The 23,922-nt window shown below is 38.2% G+C and overlaps 1 protein-coding gene across 2 annotated transcripts; it reads right to left on the bottom strand.

The window, feature by feature from the left end:
• Positions 1 to 485: 485 nt before the first annotated feature.
• Positions 486 to 22,032, bottom strand: LOC103474693 (uncharacterized). 2 transcript variants are annotated; one of them, XM_008425826.2, is made up of 18 exons: positions 21,764 to 22,032; positions 21,576 to 21,687; positions 16,286 to 16,317; positions 12,204 to 12,236; positions 12,033 to 12,107; positions 10,674 to 10,706; positions 10,545 to 10,568; positions 9,524 to 9,583; positions 9,393 to 9,439; positions 9,225 to 9,277; positions 8,920 to 9,146; positions 8,587 to 8,840; positions 6,021 to 6,146; positions 4,362 to 4,497; positions 3,812 to 3,859; positions 3,646 to 3,720; positions 2,484 to 2,771; positions 486 to 1,706 (listed from the first exon to the last, which is right to left on the bottom strand). In XM_008425826.2, the coding sequence occupies exons 2-18, from the start codon at positions 21,623 to 21,625 to the stop codon at positions 1,678 to 1,680; spliced, it is 1,590 nt and encodes a 529-aa protein (XP_008424048.1). In that variant the 5' UTR covers positions 21,626 to 21,687; positions 21,764 to 22,032; the 3' UTR covers positions 486 to 1,677. The 2 variants fall into 2 exon arrangements, with proteins under 2 accessions (XP_008424048.1, XP_008424049.1); XM_008425827.2 differs by having other exon boundaries at positions 21,874 to 22,032.
• Positions 22,033 to 23,922: the final 1,890 nt, after the last annotated feature.

Genomic DNA, 23,922 nt, shown 5'->3' with positions numbered 1-23,922 from the left:
AACCAGCATATAGGTGGCCTGCCTGCTGTAACAGACTGTCTGATGGGAAAGCTGCCATTTTGAACTGTGCTATGAAGCTCAAGGCCTAATATACCAGCTTTGATTTGTTTTTTCCCTCCACACCACACCTCTCAGTGTAAGAGTATTTCACAGAGATTCGCAATAGTTGTAAAATGCATCCTTTAATAAATAATTTAATACATAAAACTCCTCAGTTTTACCAGAAAACTGACCAAATATCTCTCTTATGCAGTAGCCAGAGCTGTCACTCTTGGAAAAGTTTCAACAGGAAAAGAAAGGCGAAATTAAAAAGGCCAAATCACTCCTTCCACAGGAGAATCAACTAGAAAATAACTTATCAGCATGAATAACGTTTCTGGTTTTTAACATTTTATAGCAATTCATCACACTTTGAGTTCCCATTTGGTACACTGTCCCAACTTTTTTCTTCTTTTTTTTAGAAACAGGATTATAATCACACAAAATTAAAACATAAATCCATCATGTTTTATTCACTTTAAGAGTTGACTTTTATTCCAAAAAATTGTTGGAGGGATTCAGACCTGACAAAAATAAGGACAAATAAAACATCAGCTGTAATTTCTGTAAAGCTGCTTTTCTGAAAGCTAATTAATATCTGGACGTCATAAGAAATGATTCAGTTGTAAAAAATATGGCTACTTCAGTTATTCTGAAAAAGTGTTGATAAATCAACAATAATGTTTCAAGTAATTTAACTTATATCTCCCAGAGTTTGTACAGTCAAGTTTGTTTTTCTGACCTTAGTGGTTCTAAATCTGTGCAACAAATTTCAGAAAAACATTTCCCAGATTTATGCTCAAATCCAGCCTTAAATTCAAACACTTGTAGAACAAGTTTTGTTTTTTTTTTTTTACAGTACCCATCTGAAAAACACAAATTAGTTTAAGCTTTACAAACAATATGCATGTTCTCGACTCAAGACGAAAGGAAATAATTCCTGAACCACATCCAAACATGGCATTTTGGACCCGTTGCATTTCTGTATAGTTTTACACAAACAACAAATATAAAACAAAACACTCAAAGACATACAGTCTAAACAGATGTAGAAAAATAAACCACAGTTCAGAAAAACAGATCTTGGTAAAAAAAAAGAAAAAGAAAAAGAAAAGATATGTACAGGACAGGAAGAATACGAGTATAAAAGCTTCTAATATACAAATAAAAAAGAATCCACAATTCAGTCTGTAAATCTTAAAACAGACTCACAGATCTGTTCTAATGCCTGATTGTTTTCACTAAGTATTTCACAAGGTTTCACCTTAAACTGAAACATATTTTATACAATGAACTGTTCATGATTTGTGCAGATCCATGACTGCAGCACCTACATTTTCTTTTGCTATGGGCTACATAATTAGCTACCAAACCTCTCAACGACCTCTGAGTCATTCACAAACATAGTTACTCAAAGACGTCATCATTAGTCTGTACTTTTTACAGAAAACAAAGGCGCACATCTGAATTTATTTACATGTAGATTTAAAAATGTTATTGTTTCATGTGTTGGAAAGAAAAAGGAAAAAGTTTTATGTTTGGTCCACAGGTCGACGCTGCTTCATTGCACACCTGAGCTTCTTGTTGAGTTCATTTGATGAAGCAACAGATATTTCAGTTTTTGAACACATTTCTTCTTTACTCATCAGCTTGGTTGTCCATCATGCCTAAAAACAGACAAAGAACACATAAATTTGATTGAGTTCAGCCTTGAAAAAGTATTTTTGCCTTCTTTTTGTTCCTATAAAGTAGTAAATGTAATGAGAGATGAATACTCCACAAATTCTTTACGCAAAACCAATCAAAAAACAGACTGAAAGTCCTGTTTGCCACAACTGCACCGCCCCCCACAAACATTTCACTAATGTTTTTCTTTTCAATGCTTTATCTTCCATTAATAGATGTTTGATCTTGTGGGGTTTACTTGTTTTAGCTACAGAGCCACATGACGTGATGCTTCAGTTTCCTTGTCATTGACAGAAAGTACAACCTTCTTTCTCTTAATATAAGTAGGTTGTACTTTCATTAAAACACCCCAAAGCTTTGTCATCAAATATGGGCTTTTGGTCGTTAGCTCATCGTTAGCTAGCACTTTTCAGCAGACATCATTGTGGCAATCCGTGAAAATCAAAACTTGAAATAATCATACTTCTTTGTCTAATTTTGCTTGGCTCAGAGTCTGGTTCGTCACTCAAAACAACTATAGTTACAAAAAAAAAAAAGAATCGATCTGGCCTCTTGGCACATTTTAGCCTACAGAAAGTAGGCTAAAATGTAATAATGGTCAGAAAGTGAGTAAAAAAGCATTCAAATCCCAAAGACCTTAAGAAAGCACGAGGAACTACTTATCAGGAACTACTTTAGCCACATACATGAAGGACTTTGTTAGGAAGGGGTAAAAAAAACAAAAAAAAAACAAGAATGTATTTTACGTTTGGTCATACCTTTCAGAACCTGACGAACCTCGTTCGGCAAGGAGTCCAAATCATCCAAACTGTCCAACAGGTGGCATGCTGTAGCTTTTCCTGATTGCCTTTTCTTCCACTCCAACAGCATTTTCAGCTTTTGCATGTTCACACAGTTTTCCACAACCTGGAGGTGATCCACATATTTAGACTCTATGCCCAGGAAGATGGCCACCTGCTTCCACTCTGTCCCAAGTTGGCGGGCGATCTGCAGGAGCTGCTTCTCTGACAAGTCCTGACCCTGAGTCTTCCCTGCTTTCACTCCATCTGGAAAACAGGAAAAGATGTAATTAAAAAAAAGCACATGCACTTTCACCTCAAATGTTTTGGACATGGTTGTTTTACACAATGTTTAAAATTGAAGCTTGTTTTCATTGCTGTTGAGGCCATTATGCAGCCAGGATCTCCAGTTGACTAAGCAATAAAAGAGGGAAAGTGTAATCCTTTGTTCTGGAGGACATTTCATTTAAATCCCATGTTTAAAAAGGTTTTAACAAATTTCCTCTTCACCGTCGCTCAAAATGAGGAATATCTTATCACAGATAGTACCAGGTGGAACTGCTGTACATTTTACCATCAAGAAACCTAAAAAGTTTAGCTAAAAGCCTTCAGCTCATCCAACAAGTTGCAGTGAGAGTTCTGTTCATCTCCTAGACAAAGCAATTAAAGAAGCTGTTGGAGCGACCAACAATACCTACTCCGTTTTTCATCCCATGGATTTTACAATTATCTCACAGCTCGTTATTTAGCTGTGTTGTTCTTCTAGATGAAGCCACTAAAGGAGCTGCTATTAACTTCTTACTTTTTCTTTTATGTAAAAAGTTTTCCTAAACCAGTGCCTCTGTCCACTTCAGCTCTCTAAAGCCCCAGCATGTTCAAAATGAGGGATTTAAGCAAAATTAAACTCTCAATGCAACCAATTCTCCACTGTTGTGAGACAGTAAGCCATGTTTCATTAGAAAGCTTAAATAGTCGGCTTGACAGCATTAATTTCTAGCACTGGAACATATGCAGCTGATATCAATACATCAATATGATTAGACTGAACTGATCGCACACTTCTGTATATAATCTCTCTTGAATCAGAGCCACATAATAAAACAGAATTTAATTTAATCAAAATAAACAGACGATGATTCACCTGACTCGTCCTGCCACTTCGGTCTTTTACAGGCCGTTTCTTCTTCTGAGTGGCTGCTGCTTCTCTGTCTGCCAGCTGCAAGAAAAAGATCGATTTAAGTCACAATGAAGAGGCCAAAAACACCAAGAAATATCTGTCTCCCACCAAAGACCAAGAAGGAGCGTACAGATTGTCCTTTTCCTTGACTTCTTTTCTGAGTTGTCCACACAGTCGCCTGAAAAAAACAAAAACAAAAGACGGACATCAACCAACCACACGACACGGAATATAATCCAAGTAAAACATCAACTATAAATCTCAGCAAACAGCTGAAACTGGTTTTCAACAAAATGCATGGAAAGCTATCGGACTCCCATGTGATTAAATATTGACAATTAATTCCACCTAAATTCTAACAGGTTGATGACATGTTCAAAATGTGTTCATTATGCTCCACCTACTGATGCACTGAATGGAAAAACCAAATTTTGATCTTAATAACTCACTAAACCGTCATATCATATCGATTTACAATGTCAAACAACCAAAGTTATAAAAATATCCTATGAGTTGGGAAGCATTTCTAGTAATAAAAAAAACATGAATATTAAATGTGATCCAGAGTTTGAGGCACAATTTTACGCTACTATTTGAAATGGAAAAATAAAGATTTTTTTTCAAACTAGTGTAAAGGTAGCATCATAAACATGTAAGCAGGAGAATAAACGCACTGGCACCTTCTCTGATGGTGGCAGACCAGACGGTCTCGTCCGTGTTGATCTCTATTAGAGACAATTTGAAAGGAGGCCGCTCCTCAAAGAAAGCTTCAAAGTAGCCTTTCATCTTGGTCACAGCGAGCGTGAACTTCAGCTCCTTCAATGAGACACAAACATGGTTTAGTCACAAAAGCCGAAAAGTTTTTGTATGGTAATGATTATTTTCTCCACGTCAACAGAAAGACCTTCATAAAGTCTGCAGAAATGTTGATCAAAACAAAATACCCAACATATGCAATTAAAAATGTAAATGTTTCGCAACAAATCTGCACAAACATGAAACCAACACGACTTGTATGTAGAGGTAGTTTTAGGGTAAATGAAAGTACTTAAGCTGATTAATATCTATTTTTATCCAAAGTTCTATCAAATGTTTATCTTCAAAGCAGTATTTTCTACAGAATTTGGACTTATTTGACTTCAATTTTTTGTTGTTTTTTTTATACCTTGAACTTTCAAATTTTAAGCCTTTGAATCCCAAAGATTTAACTTTAGTCCACCAGTTTTCTATAAGCTCTTACTGGGAAACAAAATGGCTTCTTTTGGCCTGAGTCTTTGGTCACCTCTCAATAAACTGAACCGTGTCTCTGGAGCTGCCATTCAGCCTGTGTGTACCATGAACTCCTGAATCTTCAGCAGCTGTCTACGCTTTGTGAATCATGACCTCACACTCATCATGGCTCACAGTAGTTACAGGTTCATAATATCCTCCAGTAGATGTAGTCACTTGCCACAGACCAATTTAAAAGCAGAGTAGGCCCATTCACATTAAAAAGGGAACTTTTAAAATGAACTGAGAAACACCTAAAATAGTTTTTTAATAATAACCCTTCAGGGTCATAAACACTGACTGCATTGACTCAGACGTCATCTATAGGGTAAAACATTACGTTAATTTTGTCTACAGTCTTGATAAAATCTCTTATGCAACACATGAATCATTTTCAATAAACGTTTTTTAGCAACCACAACAAAGCGCATTATTCTACGCTTTGGTTCGCAGAAAGCTTATGAAATGTATTAAACATTCCTCTTTCTCCGACTTCAATTGCTCAGTATTTGGAAACGTGGACAACACGGGTTGAACGGCTTCCTTCACTTCCTCCGCTGCCCTTGCTAAAACTACGATTCTAAAACATCACAGAAAATAAACGCCAACCAGTCACAACTTCTCCTGCTGTTCACCGATTGGCTCGATTGAAATTCTACCGGACAAATCAAGTTGAATGGCAGAAAGCACAGAGGGAGCCCTGAAGAGACGAGAATCGAGCAGAATTGTGTAGGAAGGCAATGGCCAGACTATACATTTCTCAAATACTGCTAAAATGAAGCTGGGTAAAAACTGTTTATGTTTTTAAAGAAGTACAAAATGTTCCCATTAATCATTTTGGAGAATCTTATAAAGACACAAATAAGTAAGAAAATAAAAATCACAAAATAAGCAGAACAATCTTTTGAAAGAAAAATCTAACAAACAGTTTTAAACTATTTTCTATATTTCAGGCTTAAGAATGCTCAAAGAGTTTCCCCAAGATGTCTGACATGATTTTTACTGTATAGACCATGATCCAGTCTAAATTATGTCTTATGAACATGCCTTATCCACATGCAGAGACACACCTCAGGTTTGATGTCCCCCTCCGGCTCGCTCACGAGGCGATACGTCCCCTCGTCCAATTTACACGTGGGAGGCTTATCGATCTTCATGTATCGATTCTTGTAGCCCCGAACTTGTTTGCCTATATCCTGAAATGACGACAGCACAGAGAGAAAACAAGATGAAGGAGAGGCTCGGTTTCTCAGCAACAACAGCAGGTGGGATAAAAATAACCCTGAAGACGGCGTTTTGCTGGAAAAGGTCACTCCAAGTTCAGCCCGGCAAACAAAAGAATCACGAAAGCTGAGAAACCGCAGGGAAAAACTGATTGCAAACATATTTAAAGAACTGGCACCTCTCATCTGGTTTTATTATTCATCAACTGGATCCTCCCAGGCCCACACGTTCATGTTCATGCAGCCACAGTCACACTTCCCGAATGACATCACAGCTGCTCCGCTTCCAGTAATGCAGCCGTTTAAATAACTTGTGTGTGTGGCGCTCTCTGGCTTCTTAAAAATATATTCCGACTTTTTTCCCTCCTCACACAAAAGCTCAACATCACTATCAGTTAGCTAAAGCCAGTAATGCGAGTGATCACTGCGTTACGCAAGTCTGGAAATGTGAAGCATGACGAAATCAAAGCAATCACAGTCGCAAACACGAACAGAAGTGAAAGTCACCTCCAGCTCTCTGCTTGTTCTTACGGTTTTCACACGCGGTTTCAAAGGTGAGGCATTTTGCTGGAGTTTTAGCCACGGACAGCAGAGCTCATCAAAAGTCTGAGATGAGTTGAATTTTTCTCCCTGTAAAGAAGGTTTTTTTTTTTTTTTTTGGTTTTGTTTTTCGCCGTTTTTCCTTCTCTTGTTTTGTTTTTGCTTGTACACAAATGGAAAAAAAATCCTGAATCTAAACACTATTTAGTCATACAGGAAGATTTCTAAAAACTTGTAAATTGATAATGTCTCTGGACACAGGAAGTGTGTAAACCTGCCTTCACGCCCATTAAGACTTTCCACATTTTCTGCATTTACAACCACAAACCTCAATGCTAATTGTACCAACATCTGTCAGACACCCAAACAAACAAGGTGATGCACAACTATTAAGATGAAGGGAAATATATTAAGTTAAGTAAAAGTCTAGAAAAAAACAGAGAAATGTATATAATTTGTCAGAGAACAGCTGGTTTTTAACTTAGCTTGAATAACACACAGGTGGACTCCATTTACCAATTGGGTGGATTTTAAATGGAATAAGCAGCAGATTTAGGGGCATCAAGGTAAAAGGGGTTGCATAAAAAGGCATGGTTCACCTTTTAGATTTTTATTTGTGGAAGATTTTGGAAACCCATGTATCAAGTTTATGACAAACTGCCCCCAAAATACGGTAATTATTTCAAATTTGCTATTCACAAGACTGAGTGTTTTTCAAGGGACTTTATGTAATTAGGTTTATACAGCAATTTCACATGTACAGCATCTAATTATGCAACAGAAAAATTTTTCTTAGCATAACCACTGAAACTTCATGGACAGTTGTTAGATAAGCCAGGTTTTTTTTTTTTCTCAAAAAGGTTTTTAAGCGGATAGTTTGGTGACAGTCAGGTACTGAAATCCCGACTGAAACAGGATCCTGAAACTACAGAATGTTTTCTAAAACTCTGACCTCATTTCCAAACTACTTTTGTTTTACAGCTGCAAGATGCTGCTAATAACCGTACAGCGACAGTTTCTGTGCATATTCTCATTATGTGTATGAATTTTATTCATCGTCTTAACCTGTAATCATTAACTTGAACTGGGATTTTCCTACGGTGACATTTACATACAAAAAGCAACAGGTGTGAATTTTTCATCAAGTGAAAAAGCCACCTAATTATTTTATGGAGAAAATTTGTATTGTCTCAATGATTACACTATTTACTCACAATAATAAAGCGCAGACTTGAAGGAGGTAACCTTAAAATAAATTATTAATAGGGATGTGCGATATGGCAAAAAATTTATATCATGATAAATATTCTGATCAGTGGCGATAACGATATATATCACAATATGATTTGCATAAAACTTACCATAGAAACAATAAAAAACCCAATTAAATGGATGGGACATATTTGTATGTGTTTAAACTCATTTAACACATTTAAGCTTTTGTGCTTGCTGCAGGTGAACTGGTGCATAGCACAATAAGAAACAACAAAAATAAACTACCTGCTCTTTTTTTTTCATCTTCACCTGAAATTAACAGATAGTTAAATTTGAACTCAATTATGTGTTCAAAAAGAGAATAATCCTAAACTTGCATCAAAGCTGGTTTTGGGGTCGTTACATGGCTACAGTCATCAACACAGCTGTTCCTGGTTTAAAACTCAGGCCGCTTGGCAAACTGCTGCAAACGTTTAGAAAATGAGAGATTTTAAAATAGAGGGGAAAAAAGGCTGGAATTAAGACATTTGACCTCAACATTGCTGAAAATTAGTGGACTTAAGATTTATTGCTGGGAATGTTTCAGAAAACCTGATATACAAATTCATTAAAAGTGTTTGTTGTGCCACCATCTCACTGTGGAGAAGTAAGTGCTTACTTTAATGTCGGACGAGCTGTTAGTCGCTAGGTAGACGTGGAAGCTGTAGTTGTTGGTGTCGTTGCCGAGCTGCTTGTAGACCAGAACCACCCCATGATGCTCCACGGACCCTGACTTCTGGATGATGGGACCGACCGGTGAGAGGGACGTCACCTTCCACTTTACGTGGCTTCCTGAGTGGTCTGCCGTCGGCTCAATGAGGGGACCGTTGTCCTTAACATGCAGGACGCTGAACGTCAGGTCCTCCTCTGGATCTTTTGGGAACACAACAGTTTCATTTCAGCTCTTTTAAACTGAGCGCCTTGGTAAAAAGACGTTACACGATGTTCTTACGGGCTAAGCAGATGGAGTGGGGGAACTGGATAGAGGTGAGGACGGACGCGTCCTTGTCGACAGTGTCGACGTTGAAGATCGGTCCGGCAAACTTCCAGGAGTTTGGCAGGAAGGAGCCAAACTTGGACCAAGACAAGATAGAATACCGCACCAGAACCGGCTCGCTTGCTTCGAACACCAGGCCAGTGACCGAACACTCGTACGTGCCTTCTCCTTCCAGCTGCAACCTACAAACATTCACAGAGTGAGTGGCGGCGCATTTTACTGCGTCGAGATCTGCTGCAGAGACGTCGCGTCTCACTCACTGGAAACGTCCCTTAGACTTCCTCTGAGGAGTAACAAGCTCCGTGCCGTGAGTCTGTCAGAAGAAAAAATGCTGAAACTGAAGAAATATCTAACCTGGTGCCGTGTCGCAGCACGGCACCAGCAAAACAAAACAATATATGAAGAACACGTCTGGTTTCTGAGCTCACCTGATGGACAGATTTGCATTTTTCACAGCATATCTTAAATCGTTCATCTGTCAGGAGGATAGATAGTCAAAAGCATTGAAACAAAGTTGTTCACACAACATCGACGCTCCATCAACATAAGCTCTGCTCACCTCTCCCATTTACAGCAGCAGCTCGAGGTTCAGCTCCTGCTCCTTCAGATCCAGAATTCCCTGTTTTCCATAGGATACATGTCACTTTATAGCAGCTGCAAAGAGCTGGGTTCTGAGATTACAATCCAAGTCCCTCAGGATCAATGTTTGTTCCTTTGCAAACATTTACAACCAAGCTGGTTCATTCTTGAACTCAAAGAATCTGCGAGTAAAAATCCTGATGCAACATCTAGTCTGTGCCGTTTGCCAATTCATCAACACAGCGTCTTTTCTCTGACTCTACAGCAAAGCACAAGTAAAGAACTGCTTACGCAACGTACTTAGGGCTCATTCGAGAAACAAAACCACTTTTGACAGGTGATAAAGAATAAAAACCGGTTGGAGACAGTGAAACTCAAAGATCAATCAGGGCTACACAAAGGCCAAATGGCATTGCTCCCTTCCGGTGAAGGCACATTTTGCATCTGATTTGCAGTTTCTGTTTCAGTGCTACGCTAAAGGGTTAATTAATTAATTAATTAATTAATTAATTTATTTATTTAAGAAATATTTACTGCATTTTATCAATGCTAGTTCTAAAGTGTTAGTCTGAAAACACTGAGCGGATCAAAGCAGAGCTGGGCATGAAATTATTTAAAGCACAGTTTAAGATTTATTAAGCCTTTATTTTACCAGAAAACATACAAAAAGTATATCTTTATTTATGTCTGCATGAATGACGTTAGACATGTCTCCAGCTTACATTAAAGATAAAGTGATATTAAACTGTTGTACTCAAGACATTTTCCCACTTCTCTATTTTATAAAAAAAATTAATCTACTGATTCCATTTAGTTATTTCAACAAGTATTAATATAAAGTGACACCGCTGAGCGCTACATGAAACTCATCTGACAATTTGTGGAAAATTAAAACTGTAAAACTGCCTGTAAAGTAGCAACAGCTCAGTCAGTTTAGCAAATAGCATCTAAACAACAGAGGAGCAACTTGAGCAAACAGTCAGATTTATTACATATCTTACCGTTTTTATGTTCCTCTTTGTCGTCTGCAGGGAAAATGTAAGAAAAAAGCAGATAAATGCAAAAGTGCTCACAATAATTCCTGGCGCAACATAAATGTTTGAATTGTTTACATGGAAACAAAGTCTTACCTTCTTCCTTTTCATCGTCTTCAGCGCCCCCTTCTGAAGAAAGTTGGAATGCAATAAATAAAAAAAGAAGACACGGGATGAAAAAGATACTAAGAAATGCAAATATAGTTTATATAATAATTTTTTTTTTAATAGTTTAGTTCACGAACCAGATCGAATCAGAGTTTTTATAAAGATCTAATTTCTACAAAGAAAATTATTTACTAGTCGGGGTAGAAGAGGAATATAAATCCACCAGATCTGATGCTGATTCTGTGAATGATCGACTCAAATATTAATGTGGGGTTCAATCAGTGACGCCATTTGCTATATTTTGAACAAACAGGCGGCTCTTATATATGCAAAATACGAGTAAAATTTTGGGATCAAATGATCCCAAAAAATTTTAATAGAAACCGAAACCAGAAAGACTCGGAACAAGGTTAACGTTATGGAGTGGTCAAATCAGTCCATCCCTAATCTAATGGAAAATGATTCCCACCATGAGATTACAGTTCAAACTGTAAGAAGTTACTAGAAAGATTTAGTCAAAAGAGACTGAATTTACAAGTAGTTATATAATTTGTTATAGCTGGTCTCAAAGTCCTCTTCATCAAAGCTCCACAATCATCATTATCATCATCATCAGGATTATTACTGCCCCTTTAAGAAGCTGTACACGTTTCAAAAATGCCACTTCTGCACACTTAGAGCAAAGAGGCATCGTACATTCAATAGCCACTCAAACGGGTCAAAGGTCATAACCACAGTTTGTATGTAAAAATAAATGTAAGAAATATTTGATTTGTATTTTAAATGTGGAGAAGTATTTTAAATGCTTGAAAGCAACACGTATTGTCACAGAAACACCATCTTGTGGTTTCCTGTTTTAATTTTCACACCGCAGTTCATCTTCAGAGTAGCCAGCCGTCTATGTTCTCCTTTAGTTTGGGTTCTGAGGTCAGTGTGAAAAGTTCATGAATTGCAAACAAAAAGCATTCGGGGGGAAGAGTCTGTCTAGCTTTCTAAAAGGTAAAAAAAGAAAAAACTCAGCTTACCAGCATCTCTGAAATGTAGATATTTTGTTGTTTTTTTTGCATTTATTAATGGAAGGATGACTAATTGGAGGAAGTTAAAACTCGGTTTCAGTGCCGTTATTTTAGTTTCACCACTTTTTCTTTTTTATTATTTTAAAACTAACAACACACAACGCCTCGATACTTATTAACACTCTTGCATCATGTATTTGTCCATTTTCCTATGCCGCATGTCTTTTCCTACCATTTCTTCTCAAACTTTGTATTATCGTTGTGCCTCCTCATCTGACAGAGTTTTACTTTAAAGACAGACGATCTAAGTGAGCGATTCAAAGAGTCTCACCAGAATTCTCTTCCTCCTCCTCATCGTTCTCCTCATCCTCATCTGAGCTCTCCTCAGTGGACGCTCCTGCAGTCTCTGTGATAGACGGGAAAAACAAGATAATTTTTTTTTTTTTTTTTTTTTTACCACAGTCAAAGGTTTAAAACTTCAAACTAAAAGCCGATTGCTCACCTGAACTGCTGCCGTCGCCCTCTGACAGGTTATCTGCAAACAACAAATCAATTTAAGGTTAAAACTGCTTTCTCCTTACTTAACTAGTGCCAAACCTTGATATTTTAATAAAATATTAATGCTGAGCGATCATGACATGTTTATAACCTTGTAATTACATTCAACTTGGAAAGAAAAGCAACATTTTAAAAAGGTTTTTACCCGTTTTCTTTTTACATTCACATGTTTTGTGTTGTAACCTACGGGGCTCTCTAGGGATTATGGGGGAACTTTTTTTTTCTTAGGAATTCCCCCGCAAAAACGTTCCAGTCAGCTACTTTTCTGAAAGTCCTTCTGCTACAATATAGGGTTTAAGGCTTTTACATATATGTTAATATCTTGTCTGTAATATATTTGAACGGGTCAAACGTATCCTCACTCTGAAACGGAAACAGTAACTATTCGTGAAAAGGAAAGAAATAAAGAAAAAATAAATGTATTCAAACTATTTGGACTGTTTTTGAGTTGCGTCCACAGGGTAATAAAGTCATCTGACAGATTTGGTCGTGTCTTTTTCATGTTGGTAGTCTGACCAACACAGACCACCATAATAGATCGATTTTCAACCAGTTTCTACATCGAAGAGTTAAAAATGTATAAGCACGTTTTCACTGAGGCTCTTTGCAGTTGTACATACGTATACAATTTTAAATTGGTATTTGCACAAAATAGAGCAGGATGCATTTGCTCATTTATTGTAAGGTAGCGCAAAAAAAAATGTCCCCACTCCCTTTGGGGGTCTCCGTGGTAACCAGAAAACACCAAATTCTGCAGAAGAAACAGAAATGCATATACTGCGTGAATTAAGCTCTCTTCTACTTTCTCACAGACCAAAGTCTGTTTAAAGCTGCAAAAACCTCAGACGCTCAAACGTTGCTGCGAAACAGGTTTCTGACATAACTACATAAAGTTTTTTTTAAAAGGTGCAGCCCCAGAGAGACTTCGTCATAGAGCCTCCTTAAGAGTTGTATTTTCGCCGCCTTTAAAAAAAAAAAAAAAAAAAAAAAAAAACCCTAAGCATAGGTAAATGACATCATCACCTTTCACATACGCAGAGTTAACCACAAATGAACTGTGTGGAGAGGCATGCAAAAGTGCCAAGAATTAACATGCCGACACATATTTGTTGATGGGTCCGGAGGAGTCTCTGCTCCAGCCGTTAGTGCCGTCTGGATGAGTGCCTCACTGTCTAATGGATGGGGCCCGTCCTCTTCTTCAGCCCACAGAGTTTTATCTTGGACTAACAAGCAGATGCTGCCATCAGTGCACCACCCTGATCAATCTCCCTCCCTGACTTTGCTCAACCCCCCTGCTTCACCTCTCCCACACCCTCTTTCTTTCCTCCTGTCCTCGTATGCCTCGGGTTCTGCATGAAACCATCTCTTTTTGTAACCCAACCATCTCTTTCCTATCTATTAAAACAAGCAAGCCAAGTGGTTTCTGTACCTGCACTTAAAAATGCATGCTTGCATGTACAACTGTGCGGTTTCACAAAGCTGGAAATGTGTGGACGTAGCCTGCCATCTGCTGGTCAAAGCATCGTAGTACACATCACTAAAATAAAAATAAAAACTCATCTTGTGACTGCAGTGCCCCTTGAACCTTTTCAAAACTACAAATTTCACAGCATTTTATTTGTATTTTGTGTAACAGAACAGAAATGAGCACATAATTGTGAAGTTGGAGGGAAATTACGACAACTGAAAAACGCATCATGGTATAAATGTTTTATATCAGTTGCTTTTGACAATTATTTAGTTCTTTGCTTCAAACATTGTCAAACTGGTGACGTAACATTTCCCGTTCCACCTACAGTTTCTTCTCGAGCGGTTGTTCTTATTTTCTTCTTTCACTCCGTGGTGTGTTTTATTTTCAAGCAGTTATGAGGCTCGACGGCGGAACATGAAACTGCTGATGCCCAAGTTGTTCAACAGATTGTTGCTAGGTAACCAAAGAGAGAGTTAGTTGATGCTACCAGCTTTGCTGAGCTCGCCATGAAAGGATGAGCAGCTGAAGCCACTTCTCTGCCTACATTCCCCAGAATGCAGTGCGTTTCCGAATCGGAGTGACATTGACATTGATCGTGCGTCTATCATAAAATATATTGTTATTGATGTATTGCCCAGCCTAAAATAATTCTGATAAGTGTGGTTGTGCACCCATAGACTGAAATGTCGGTTAATTTTAAATTGCTCGATCAGTCAGACGGCTTAGAAATGTATTCAAACATTCATTTCCAGGTGTTGAGACTGAGTCTAAATTGGATTGGACAGTCGGTGAGATATGATTATGCTTTGATATTAAATTAATTCATTATCATCCTGCTGGAAAGAGAACCTCCACTCCAGGTTCAAGTCTTTGCAGCCTATAATTAGCTTTCTTCCAGTAGCTCCATCCATCTTCCCATCATCTCACATTATACATTCAGCTCTTTTGTTGCCAAAAAAAAGAGGAAAAAAAAATCAAATAAAAAATGTAACATTTCTATTTTACCCACAGATGTCCCATATTTTGTGTTAGAGGGACAAAATGTCAGAGTAAAGAATAACTGATCCAAGTCATTTTTTTCTGATATGAACTTTGTCTTGAGTTGAATGAAAACTGAAAAAGAATGTAAAGATAATATGAAAATTCTCATCAGTCAACATACTTTTTTACACTTTAACAACACAAAATTGCAGCTTTGTGCTATACTTTTATTAGATGTTGAAATTGCTAAACCTTTGTCCATGTTTGTGAAATGCGTGTAAAAATGACAGAGACTAAAAGTCCAGTGATGAGAACGAGCAGGTTGCCTGTAAACCTGCGAGACGGGATTTGGAGCGGCCACGCAGACGGTAAACAACTTTCTAGAACCGGGTGCTGATATGAATAACCAGACATGAAAGGCTTTTTGTCATAAACTGCCAAGACAATAAGACAATGGTCAGACTTGTTTCAGGGAGATAGGACAGCACAATTAGCAGAAGGAAACTAATGGTTTATGAAGTTTTATGGTCAGATCATTTATCATAAGCCATAAAGCTAAAGGACAGAGGTACAAAAACACAAACGCAGAGCACAGGGAAGTAGGCTTACATTTCAAAAAGACGCAAACCAAACGTTAACAAAGATGTTTGCTTTGGGGAAGATAGTTAATCTCCCAGCTGCAGATGCATGAAGAATTTGCATGAACGCAGGCGTTTGTGTAGAGGAACCTGCATGCAAACTGGTTACAGCAAAAGAAGAATGTGTAGATTTTTTGACTTCTCCATAAAGAGGTGTGAAAATGTAAAAAGGTAGAATCACAGCTGATGTAATTTTGCATCAGATTCTCCTAAATGATCAGAGGATCTGTGCAAAGAACGCAGTAACTCCTCCAGAGGTACTATGAGCGGCTTAGCTGCTTCTTCTCTGATTCGCTCTCCTTGCTTAGCCTGTCTGTCTGTCTGTTGTTCACATCCTGGTAGGTTTACAAATGTGCCATGTTTCCATGAACAGAGATCTGTGGGATGTTTAATAATCTAACAGCATTAAACTTTCTCCACAACTTCAACCCTGGCCTGTATGCCGAGTTCCTGGTTCCTTATGATGGTGTTTTTTCACCAATTTTATCTAACAAACGTCTAAGGTCTTCAATTATAGGACTTATAAGGAAATTAAACAACACAAAGGTGTGTTACCAGCTAAAACGTTTAGGGACGTAAACAAGAATCTTTTCCAAGATGCCTAAATAATTCTATTTCTGAAATATAAATGGACTAACAAATGCGTATCAATTTTTTGGCTATTGATTAAATGATAATCATTTAAAGTAATTTTCTTCTTGGTTTAGTTTGCTCTCGCACAGAACTGTGGTAAAACCGACCTAGTAATACGTGGCACCACTGAAAACAAACATGTTGACATGCAAACATACTGCAGCCCTTTCAGGCAAATGATATGAAAAGCACTGAGAAGAGAAACCGCATAAAGGATGCAACGCCGCATGGGCCTCCCGGCAAAGTCAAAGTAAACAGAGAAGCTCACAGCAATAAAATAAAAAAGGGACTGAAAGTGAGTACCTTTGTTCACGAGGGCAGGGACGTCCCCGTCTCTGTAAGACAGAAAAGATAAACGCAAAATTATTTCAAACAAATCAAACTGACGAACACAATGACGATGCTGGACGTAGTTTATCTTAGTCTCAAATTCTGCCAGTGAACATTAGTGAGAATTGTGAGACGTGCAAGAAAAACAGGAATCTAGTAATCACACTGTGGAAAGATGCAAGTTCCCACCAAAGTCTTTAAATAAAATCCTTTGGAAACCTTAAAAATGTCAAGTCCTTAGTTTTCCCAGCAAGCTTCAAGTCTAACATCAGTAGATGAAACTTTTATCAAAACCAATTCCAATAAAGAGTTCAGATAAGAAAACAAAATATCAACATGTGTGTGAATGAAACCATCACGTTTTTTTAACGAGCAAATGATTCTGCTTATTAAAGCATAAGTAGGGTTAATAATATTTTTGCCGAGTGTTTAATTGCACACATTGACTTAATTTAAGTGCTGTGGTCAGTTTTTATGGACTTGTAAATGGAACACAACTTGCTCCATTTGAAGTGATGCCTGGACTAACCATTCTCAGCAACGCCATGTTTTATAAACATGCCGGGTCTAATGGACTTTGAGTTGGGGGTTTATGATGACTTAGAGACACTTAGTGATAGATTGACGTTGGCTATTAAATGCCTTCACAGTTTTGTACCCTGTCTTTGGTCATTTCTTACTTGACTTTTTCTAGGTTTGAGAACCTAGAAAAAGTGATGGATCCCTTCCTAACTGGGAACAAATCACACCTGCAGGAGAGATGCTTTATACCCGCTTTCACCACCTTTTATTTAGGATAATCTACTCATAAATTACTCGTAACTGAGGAAATGTGACTATTTACCAAAATCTAATAGCAGGCAGTTACTTCAGGTTGTTTCAATTTGTCATATTTCATAAGTATAAACATGAATCACAATCAAAATAAATAGAAATTGGTTTGATTATCACGTTTTACTGCGAAAATAAGCTTTGATCATTTTTTTTAGGATAATTTATCTCCGCGATTCTTCAAAACGCTACACAAAAATAAATAAAACAGATGAAATAGAAGTAAAAAAGGGAACAAACGGAAATGCATTGGTAAGAAATAGGGGCACAACTTGACCGTGGGCCATTGAAGACAACAGAACCACATCGTCTGCATAAAATGGAGCAAATAGAAAAGAAAAGAATGAATCTCTGGGCAGCACAGCGCCGTTACGACACTTTGCTTTTATGTCATGCCTCTAGGGAACAGGAGGTTACTAAAACACAAAACCTGAAGAAAATTAGCCACATTTTTATGCTAACACGACTTAGCGGACAAAGTAGAACTACTCACACAGTCACCGTTTTTCTATTTCCCCCCAAAATCTACCAGATTGTAATGTGTATGAGGCCTAAAATTTGTGGAACAAAGTCAAAACCCGTAAGTTTTCTTACATGATTATGTTAGATTGGTATTATATTGGACATGTTTTAGACAAGAGTCCTGACAGCCCATCTAAAAATAAATTGTATGATTTATTTAATGGTATTCAAACATTTTTTTTTTGTTTTTAAGAAGAGCAGCTCGACAGCCTGCTGACACAATGCGAGTTTCAACAAGAGGCAACATGTCTGATTTCTATTAGGAGGACGAGGCAGAGAGCAAAATACCCACAGGGAGGCGTGGTGAAAGACTTCATCTGCCTCTTTTCCTGTTTCTCTCCGTCGGCTGTAAAAAAATTTAAAACTCCCCCGAACATGAGCCAAATGGTGAATTAGGAAATGGGGATATATCATCTGGCAGCTGTTTATCCCGATAAGGAGCTGCGGCTTCCTTGTCTTTTACAACAAATGTCCAGGAAAAACAGTGTTTTCTCTCTCCCTCTTTCTGTCTCTCAAGGTCGTTTGACTTGTGCCTCTCCCAAATAGAAACACCCCAACTGCTGCGCGGAGCTCATTAGCTGGTTGCCTTGGTAATCATCGCTTCCTCTGACATGTGGGTTTTGAGGTTGTTTAAATGTTTTCAGACAAGCATAACACCCTGTGTGCGTTTTTAGATTAATCTGCTGCAAGTCCTTTCAGAAACTTGTCCAACAGTATTCCACAGCGAGTCCAACACAGCAAACCTGACCCGGATTAGTTTCAGGTTGGCTTTGTGTGGGTTGTTGTCGCTTGACGTCCTGGGTTGACGTCTAAGATATGATAAACACGACTGCGAGGATGCCGTATTCGATTACAAACCAGCTACCACTGTGTCGTATTGACAACTCTTGAGCTTTTCCACATTTTTTAAATCATGCTACAGCCACGATCTACAATGCATTCCAAAGAATTTCATGTCATGGTGCGACACAAAGTATTATGTGAAAGAAGAAGAAACGGGTAGAGGGACGGGCAATAAACAACAACAATATGAATCGCAATAGAATATTAATAATTTTGCTGAAGTCTGGTCCGGAACCACACAGCATTCTGGGGGATGTAGGCAGAGGAAAGGGTTTAGCCGCTCGACCTCTCAGGACCAGACAAGCTAAGGTTGGTTTCATAAACTATTTGGTTACCTAGCAACAACCTGTTGAGTAGCAGTTTCATGAGAAAATTGAGTAAATTGTGAGAAAAGTTTATGTCTCCACTTTGGCAGTATTTTACAAATTTAAAACAAAAAACTAATCAATAATTATCAATCTGCACTGATGTGAAATACTCTTGTGATACTTTGTCAGCCATATCGCCAACCCCAAAATAGATATTTTACAAATAAAATCTGGAATACATTGCATGCATTTGTTTTCAGTCCCTATATCAATAAATTACAGTCCTTACAAACTTAAAGTTCTTTCAAAAATGACTAAAATTCAGCCTGACTGGATGGAGAACTCTGTGAATAAATGACCAAAACCTGCCACAAATAACACATTAATACTATTTGAGATAAGCCATTCGATCGTAGCTCAAGCTGCATGTTTTCTTTTGTTGCCTTCAACATGTTTTCTGCCAGAATTATTTAGTTTTGTCCAACTTCTCATCTACTTGAACCAGCTTCCCTGTTTGTGTTTTATCCTTAAAGCATGTTACCACAATGCTAGCCATTTGTGATGGTGTCAGTGCTGATGTATGTCCCCCCCCTTTTTTTTTTACTTCTCATCATTCTCATCTGTGTTTCCTCCGCTATGTGACCTTAGCCACACTATGTGAGCAACGTCATTTGTGTCAGGTGTGAACATCTGCTAACTGAGAAAATCAGTCCAACTGGCTGATTGTAGCATGTAAAATGTACATTCAAACGCTTGGAATACATTTCACAATTACTGCGCTACAAAATGTCCTTTGAGATATAAAAATTGCACAAACATTGAAATTGAAATGACAATATATTTGTCATGTCATGTTCTGCTTTACCTCTAGAGTTACAGTAGACTACAAGGCAGTGCCTTCTGTGACTGATGATAATAAACATCCACCAATATTGTCCAACAAATGTTGGGTTAGGGTTCATCTTAAGCTTAAATCACATACATATGGACTCTATTTTATAATTAGGCGACTTCTGAAGGTAGTTGGCGGCAACAGGTTTTAATCAGGAGTATCAGATAAAAGGGGATAAATAAAAATGTAGAAATGTTTTTTTCTAGTTCTTCTTGATAATCATCCATCACGTGAAATTTCAATAAAATGAGGTGAAGCTAAAGTTTGGGGACTATACATACTTTTTCGATGCACTGTTATCTTCTTGACATCCAAGGTTTGGATCTATTCTTTTATTTTCCCTTAATATATATACTTTCTCTGCTCTCATGTGCCTCAGTCCTCCTCCGTCTGTCTTCAGAGGGCTTTAGTTTCAGCAGAAAGCTACAGGCCACAACGTTTTCTATGCTCCTCTCAACTTTCCGTAAACACAGCGAGAGGACATCTGTGTGTAGATAAACTACCACCAGTTTAGCCGCATCCATAATAACGCTGGAGCAAAACAAAATGAAAAAAAAAGAAAAAAATCCTGACCAAATTATTTTTCTTCAAATCATTCATTTCTGTGCTTCTAATTAATTATCAGGGTTAAACTGAAAATGTGTTGTTGCTGCTGTTTATAGATCTGTGAAGTTTTTTTTTTAAATAACATTTCTCAAGAAAAACTCATCCGCTCACTTCAAACCTTTACAGCAGTGTCTGATTTTGTGAGTTCTCAAATCACAATATTAATAAACCTTATTAAGTGATCGTCACTCTGATATTTCTTTCCATAGCAGCTATGAATCTCAGCTGTCTAAGAATGCAGTACGGACAGAAAAAGAAGGTGGACCAGAACACAGCCTTGAGGAACCCCAAAAGAAAGAACTGCAGTTTGATGTATGTAATCTGATCCAAGAGAACATTTAAAAAAAGAAAACCTCAACAACACCGTTAGCCTATTGATTCACATACCGTGTTAAAAGTAGAGGCGAGGGTCAACAAAACACAAAGCTGCTTCTACTGTAGATGAATCACATTTAGGAAAGCTAGTCTGAAACCTTTTCATTGTTTTAAGATTTTTCCAGAAAATACATGCATGTTGCTCTGTTAAAACTTGAAGCTATTTGGTTTTAATATTACACCGTAGGGTTGAGCTGCTGTTATGTAGGGCTCATATGGGGACTTTTCCATGCAGCTGATGGTGCAAACAGAACCTGGCAGTGTTGTATGTCACTGAGCAGAATGAGTCATCAGTATCAGCTCACCTGCTGGTACAACAATAACATAAAGTGGGTAACAATGATAGAGGAAGTGACTGATGAGGATCCTCAACTTTTCTTCTTTTTTTTTTTACCATAACACATCTGGCGTTTCTAAATAAATGTACAATAAATAACTACAATCCCAAACTGTAAATATGAAGCTGGCGTGTTTACAAATGTCCGATTTCTGTTTTCTGGCGTTATTAAAGAGTCGCAAACTATGCTGATCCTTTAACTTTCTTTTTGGCGCAACGTGAATGACACAGTTTTGTCGGTGACTCATCCAACTAGTGTAACAACACAACAGCGTGCTCCGCAGAGACGCCAACAAACAGACAGAACTTCCTTCCCCTTTATGTCTGAAACTACTTTCAGTTTTACATGCTTCTTATTTTTTTATACATTTTTTTTTTTTTTACAACAAGGAAACGCAGCTTGCGTTTTCTGCTCGTTTGTCTGTTTTGCTGGTGAGCCCCGGCTCGACAACAAAACAAAAGACCTCCACTTCCTGTGCCCGAAGCGACAAAAGATCTCCGCGTTTATCTGTTTTGTTTTGTTAATCGATGGCGGGGGGAGAAACTCACCCGTCTTCCAGGTGGCATGCCGCTCCACAGCTCGCCATCTCCGCCACCATCCCTCGGCTGTAATCTAACCTCGATCAGGCTGCAGTTTCTCCTCTGACGCTGCTGCGCCGAGCTGTAAAAAAAAAAAAAAAACACCTGAGGGGAGGCAACGTTATCACCTCATCTACATTAAAGGCGCTTAAACTGACCGTGCGTAAGATCGCATGTCACGTTAAACGCCACGCGCCTTTTGCTTTGGCAAAACGTAAAAAAAAAATGACTGCCTTGCGCCTTAAACATAGCATCATTTAATCCAAACCTGCACGTGCGTTTCAGTGGCAGGCGGTTTTCGATTTGCAGCAAAACACATCAGGGCATTGTCTCTTTCCACGTAAACAGCGCCCTGCGGTTCCAGCGGATAAAGATCATTTCTGCATTTGAATAGCGCCACTGCCGTTCAGTCTCACCACAGCACTTTGCCTTAAAGAGCTGCAGCGCTGCGCAGTTGCGGCGCAGCATTTGGAGGGGCAGTGGCGTAGGCGGGAGCATCACCCCGTCTTTCCTGGACTATTTTAATGTCATATTTATGATTTACAGACTTGTTAAGGAATGTCTGGGATAAACCAGGTTTGTAACTTATAAGAAAATGAGCAGAAATCAATTAAACCACTTTTGCTTTTAAGCTGGGAGTCTTCCTGTACAATCAGTGGGTGTGCACCATTTGTCAACCGGTGAAGCAATAAAGCAAAAGATAATTCCAAACGGCGCAGCAGACGGATGGCCCCTCTGTGATCCACCAACAAGAGTTCTGCTGAACATTTCTTATGGTTCAAAAGCAATTCTAAACAAATGTATGTGAATGAACTCGGTGTTCCAGCTGTTTTGCAGTTTTCTGGACGTTTGTTCCAGATTTGCGGTGCATAAAAACCTAATGTTGCTTCTCCATGTTCGGTTCTGGGGATGCAGAGCAGACCACCAGAACCAGAAGGAAGACCTGAAGAGGAAAGGAAAGTTACATGATGAATTCCAGACTGTTAGTCAAGAGGTGATGGGTGGTGAGTGGTGCAAAGCGCAATGAACACCCTAATAAAGTCAGTCCTTGAGTGGAGCCATGTTTCTACTTAAATTGTATATTTTATGCCACTCTCTATACTTGATACATATCAGACTTCAGCAAAAAATAAATAAAATCAAAGGCTATTTTTCTTTTAGTCACCTTAACTAAAGGCAATAAAATCATTCTTCTAAACTGGAAAACAAGAATAAACATTAACATAATATTCCTCTTACTTGCATAAGAGGAACATTATTTACACAGTGTTCATCTTTTCTCTATTTCTCATTTTCTATGTAAAATTCGTCTAATAGTTTTCCATATTTGCTTTTATGGATCAGTTTACAATCTGCAAAACCAATATAATTGACTTACTTTCTATTTGGGCTATTTAATGTACATTATTATCATTATTTTGATGATTGGAAAGTATCCATCCATTTTCTTACACCCTTGTCCCTCAGTGGGGTCGGGAGGGGTCCTGGTGCCCATCTCCAGCACCCGGCTCCCTAGCGTACCGGGCGAGAGGCGGGGTCACCCTGGACAGGTCGCCAGTCTGTCGCAGGATTGGAAAGTAATTTCTCTGTATTCTTATGGATACTAAACTAGTAATACTAGTACTAGTTCTTCACTGCGTTTTCATTCAATCAATATTATTATTATTATTATTATTATTATTATTATTAGTTGTAGTGCTAGTAGTTTTTGCATCTCATTATTTTTGCCAAGATTTCTGTGAATGTTCCCTTATGTCTCTGTTTTATCTGTTTATAATAAATAAAAGTGTTGATTGATTTATTTAAAGGAACACTCCTCCCACTCCGCCCTTCAAGCCGGATCTTTCCCGGTGAACTGGCAGGAAACGCACCCGTTAGGCTTTTGTATAAATTCAGACAACGCGTAGAATAAAAAAGTAGCTTAGAGAAGACCAACGGCAACAAAAACAGGAAGTTGCTTTACTCTGCTTCAAGTAAGCAGTGAAAACAATTTTATTTTATTTTTTTCAGCTCCCCAACTCAGAGAAAATAAATGAGGTTGCCAGCGCTGCATGGTGCAACTAGGTCATTAAGAGCGGGAAAATATTGTGGCTGCATTAATTCTAGATGCCACTAGAGGTCATAGCAGGCAACAATTACATAAACTCAACTACAAACCGACAGTACCGTGTAAACATTCTGAGCAACTTCTACTGTACTTATAATTAGCGTCAAACGAGTCAGACTTTTTTTTAACCCTTAAAAGTTGTCTTAAATTTGAGTTTTACACAGCGACGGATCTAGATAAATATCTATGGGGTGACAAGATATATATATA

The sequence above is a fragment of the Poecilia reticulata genome, linkage group LG13, assembly GCF_000633615.1.
Source record: "Poecilia reticulata strain Guanapo linkage group LG13, Guppy_female_1.0+MT, whole genome shotgun sequence".
NCBI classification, from domain to species: domain Eukaryota; kingdom Metazoa; phylum Chordata; class Actinopteri; order Cyprinodontiformes; family Poeciliidae; genus Poecilia; species Poecilia reticulata.
The sequence above is the reverse complement of the archived record's forward strand: the minus strand, read 5'-3'. Positions and strand labels throughout refer to the sequence as shown.

What these genes read in the sequence shown, in the direction of transcription:
- LOC103474693 (XM_008425826.2), bottom strand. Translation starts at nt 21,625, where the DNA reads ATGGTGGCGGAGATGGCGAGCTGTGGAGCGGCATGCCACCTGGAAGAC. An exon ending in TGCTGCTGTAAATGGGAGAG is followed by an intron (nt 9,440 to 9,523) that starts GTGAGCAGAGCT and finishes TCCTCCTGACAG; the next exon opens with ATGAACGATTTAAGATATGC. An exon ending in GAAGTGGCAGGACGAGTCAG is followed by an intron (nt 2,772 to 3,645) that starts GTGAATCATCGT and finishes CCTGTTTTCCAG; the next exon opens with ATGGAGTGAAAGCAGGGAAG.